This window comes from Penaeus japonicus, unplaced genomic scaffold (assembly GCF_977035675.1).
Source record: "Penaeus japonicus unplaced genomic scaffold, GWHDUDI00000001_assembly GWHDUDI00000011, whole genome shotgun sequence".
NCBI lineage: Eukaryota > Metazoa > Arthropoda > Malacostraca > Decapoda > Penaeidae > Penaeus > Penaeus japonicus.
In genome coordinates, this window is record NW_028234413.1 from 8,819,247 (window position 1) to 8,824,246 (window position 5,000).

General features: G+C 38.8%; 1 protein-coding gene across 1 annotated transcript in view; it reads left to right on the forward strand.

Annotated features, from left to right (window-relative positions):
- LOC122260280 (uncharacterized) overlaps window positions 1-819 on the forward strand; it is a 5,779-nt gene extending 4,960 nt beyond the window's left edge. The window contains exon 3 of the mRNA XM_086541543.1: window positions 1-819. This exon is cut by the window's left edge and continues 54 nt beyond it. Within this exon, the coding sequence (XP_086397669.1) occupies window positions 1-231 (231 nt within the window). The 3' untranslated portion in view covers window positions 232-819.
- Window positions 820-5,000: the final 4,181 nt, after the last annotated feature.

The following is a 5,000-nucleotide window of genomic DNA, read 5'->3' on the forward strand; positions in this document are numbered from 1 at the left end:
GTAATTGATGGCATTGACTTGAGTGCATCCAAAGAGTCTGACGTATGTGACAAAGAGACCCAGTGCAGTAATGAAGAAGGTGAAGCATTTATAGGAGCAAGTGTGTTCATTAAGGAGGAAAGCATGGACCATGAGGAGGGAAGTGAAAGCTCTTTTGGAAATGAAGACTGGAACATTTGCGATGGACTGCAGATCAAGAGAGAAGTGTGCATAAAGGAGGAAGATATTTGAGGCTCATTATAAACTGGGTAATTCTGGCAATAGCACTGATGTTCCTCAGCATTTTTGTGGCATAGATCCTATCTTGAAATGCAATGAAAACATGCTAAAAGCAAGGCCTAAAATTTTGACAAAAGCACAAGGTGAAAGGCTAATTCATGAAGTTTTTTTTTATTATTATTATTATTATTCTAACCTATCGGATGTTTATGCAAGTTTGGGTAAAACATGGATCCAGGCTGAGGAGACCAGCTTATACATTACTTTCACAATTGTGTACATTTTTATTAAAGAATGGAGACAAAATAATTGGGTACAGATACTGGTTTGGAAGAGTACTGAAATCCAATCAGAGACTATGTTGGATTTTGATGGTAGTAAAGGAAAATTCATAGATATTCTTTGATCATAGTTTTTGAGGTGAAGTCTTGCATAGATTTGATAATGCTTTGTCATTGGTATAGATAATGCATGAGGTAGGCCTTATTTGTATATATCTATTGCCAAAAGAGAAAATCAGTACAGTGACAAGCTTACAAATGCCGAAAACTAGAAATGAATAACTTGAATTTATTGTGCAGGAAGTGCATACCTCAGGACAGGTACAAGAGGATTTTTTTAAGACTAATGGAATGAAAGTTAAGTATGTGAGTTAGGTTTGATATATAGGTTGCTAAAAGTTTTCAGATAGATGTTATATATATATATTACACACACACACACACACACCCATATATATATATATATATATATATATATATATATATATATATATATATATATATATATATATATATATATATATTTTTTTTTTTTTTTTTTTTTTTTTTTTTTTTTTTTTTTTTTTTTTTTTGAGAGATATGTTATCACCTTGTTCCCTACAAAACGAGAAAGTCCAAATGAAAATAAAATACTAAAAACACGATTCTTGAAGGTTTGTTATATTGCAATGACATTGTAAGGTATGCTTCCCGTTAAGACGTACTCCCTCATGTCATGAGATTTCCAGTTTCCCCTTCTGCATTCGTCGTCCATCAGGCTATAAGTGACACCCCCATGTGCATGGTACACCGGAAGCATTGTCAACATCTTTCGCCAGCTATTCCACGTTTGTCATATCTGGAAACATCGATAAACGTCATTATGCACCTCATCTTTTCTATCGCCTCATCATATTGTCATCTTTTGTGCTATGTGATTGCATTTGTTTGTTTCCGGAGCTGTATTTCTAGCCCATGATGGCCTGAGCTGGAGAAAGTTATTTTAGATTGTTAACATCACCATGAAACGGGATATAAAAGCAATGGTTAACGAGCAGAGTAGTTCAGATCCCAGCATCTCAGATCACAGAGAGAGATCAAGGGCTCTAACCTCGAAAGTCACCTCCTTCAGCCTCGCCAGCTGGGCATGTGTAACTTTACGGCCACTCCAATAAACTGCTACAACAGAGAATTGTATGTGTTCTTCTCCCTAAGTTCCGTGCGAGTACAGTTTTTACACTAATTTTTATACCCCCATTTTACGGCATTCTATTACTGGTACACATTACCATAGTAAATATGCAATGAAATAAACGAACTATCAGTTTTTGTGGCAATTATGCAGTTTCCTTTATTTTTAGCAATTATATGTGAAACTAAATATTCTGGAATCGTCAAGCGACAATTTTTTTTCTTAGACTGTGTACATTATCTTTGTAGGGTAGATATTACTCTTTGATGACTTTAAGCCCGTTTTATTTTTTATTTTTTGTATGCTTCAGAAAATATCAGCTCTGGATAATAAGGATTTTTTTTATCGAACTTTAACACTAAACAAAACGATTCCAATTCGGAAAAAAATATGATCGTTTTTTTAATAATCATTTTTGAGTCATCATAAATCACTGTAGGCCCCTACTATTCAAAACCGATTACAAATTATTGTAATTAAGAATGGAAAAATAATACACTGAAAATTAATTAAGTCAAAAACAGGTTACTGAAATGAAAATGACACAGCCATTATTTAAAATACCATGCTCAAAATTAAGTGGTCCCTTTAACATTGTGTACCTATCTATATAATCCCGTCTGCCATTGTTCATATACATAAGTAAACATTGAACAACGTCCTATATTCTGGTGACTGCAGCATTCGGCGCGGTTCGTGGATAACCCATACTATTATTAGTATTAATATTCCACAAGTTTGAGTGTTAGTATTCGATGAGCAGATGCTCCACCGGCCTTATATGCACTGAAGCGATCCCGTCTGTGTTAGCGTGTGCTGACTCGTGTGAGAGTGGGCTAACGAGTGTTGCTTCGACCTGAACTTGGTCCTTACCACTGTGTCGTCCAGCACGGCAGTGACCGCCAGGCGACAGTGGAAACTCATGAACTTGGATTGACCTCGATCTGCCGACCTGCGCTGCAGGTTGTCCCCTCTTTTACCGTTTCCACAGTGGATGTAACTATTTTTGAGTTATTAGTCGAGTCTAACATTATTCTAGAGACCGCATCTTGTGAGATAACAGATCTAGCTTCCTGCAAACTTTGGCCGGTCGCTTTCGCGGGCATGGTACCTCTCTGGGTGTCTGTACCATGCAATCACCAGTACACCACGCTTCCGAATTACCACATCAATTAAACGTCAAAATATGTCGTAACTTAATTCTCATCACCAACAGTAAACTGACAACACGTGTACTCCCCCGGTGACAAGAGTTGTACAATTACAACCCCCTTTGTATACACACACTCACGGAGCCAGACTATCGTCTGTAAAGCTAGTATGTCCTAGTGTAACAATGGAAATTTGGGATGTTGGTGGAAATTTCCGCATGGGTATTTGCATGTGCATGAGGGCGTGTCCACGCCATCGCGTGATCACTTGTGTATATTGATCACGCGATCACCATGCCCAGGACCAGGTCAGATCTGCTGACCTGGTAGCTGACCTGGTAGACCAACGTAAGCAAGTGACGCGTCGAGGCAGGGAGTCTGTCCTAAGAACTCGGTCCGTGGAGAGTTTGCTTAAATGTGTGCATTTCATAATTTGCCCTAGAACGGATGGTGGCGAATTCTCATTTCAGGATTTTCACAATACTAGACGAAGTACGGTCATAGCGACAGGGAGGAAGTGATTGTGTGTATGTTGCTAACAAAGACGTGTCATTCATTGGGTAAGATAAATTGCACAGCATCTCTTTCTATGTAAGTATCTTCCTCTTGCATTTATTTTTACTACTGAAATATTGAAATAACCGATTCCATGCTAATTCATTTTTTATTTTTTCATAAATGGGAGAAATTTAAGTTAAATTCTCCAGAAGATCACGAGCGAATGAGTTGCTAATGAACGTGAGTATAGAGAGTAATTCACTCTACTCTAGAGAGTAGAGTGAGTGACTAGTGACGTATAAGTGAGTGAGCGCAAGAGCTTTCCCATCTCATTTCGTACGAAAGCGGGGATGAATATGCGTAGATACTTTGACATTGCGCATTCTTCTTGTTTTTCCTTTTGTTTAGTGTATTTAATGCCCTGCATGATATAATTAACATATCGGTTACATATTAACGTACACAATATCCGGTACAAAATTGAATACGTATAAATTTATCTGAAATATAGAAACAAAAATGTAAGAGTATTGAAAATAACCATATGGTTGACAGAAAAATAAATTACTAGTGTACTGTGGAGCAGTCCCGAACGTATTACATCGCACTCTCTACGAAAAGTATCGCCGAGGGTTTCCGCCTCATATGGACGTCCGTCAGGCTTCCCGCTGTTACTGGAAGGGCGGGAAAAGCACAAGGAATCGTTGAATTACCCTGTGAGTCGGAGATCAAACATTCAACATGCAATTCTTAATCGTCGAACCGGACCAGCTGAAATTTCCAGGTGGACTACAACTACTATTTGGAGTAAAATGGCTGGAACAAACTGGTGTAATCATAGATTTTGCCCAGAACGAACCTCACCGCAAATGTTATCACCTGCCTAGCTATAATGGCACTGAACATGGCACGGTTCGGGAGGAACCAGTGGCCACAGTAATGAAGCAGTACAACCACTTATCCACTCGTGACAACAACATTGCTTTCTGAGAAGGAAACCAATCAACATTGCTCCCATGCAAATCATGGAAGCAATGTTGAGATGTTGAGATGGAAACCTCAAACCAATTACAACAACATTGCTTCCCTACAAAGTAATCGCAATTTTGTATCGAGAAGGAATCCAATAAACATTGTTTCCATGCAAAACAATCACAGTTCTATTTCGAGAAGGTAAGTAAACAACATTGCTTCCCCTTAAAGCAATCGCAATTCTGTTTCGAGAAGGAAACCAAACCACATTGCTTCCCAGAAAAGCAAAATTAAAGAAGGTAGTACTAAAAGTAATGCCCCAACTTCTCAGGAAGGCCAAGTACCAGAAGTGGGGCCAAAAAGCATGACAACCATGAGCAGGTGGGGCAAAACATCGATAGAAGAGATCACCGTCTAGACGTGACATTGAATGTGAACTCAGAAGATAACATACCCCCCTCCCCAACCATGCTGTTGTTGTCTGGGTTACTCTTCTACCACACTGAATTATTCCAGATGGGAACAATTGTTCTCGTTCGAAGTAAACAGCTGACTGAAGGGGTCACACTGTTGGATTGCCTGGCCAGCAAATTTCAACAAGGTGGTCGTCTTGCGGTTAGTATTTGTAATAGGACGAGTACTCCCATTTTGTATACCCATACACGAGCAACATCAACTGCTACTCCTGATGTCTCATCATCACAGAGG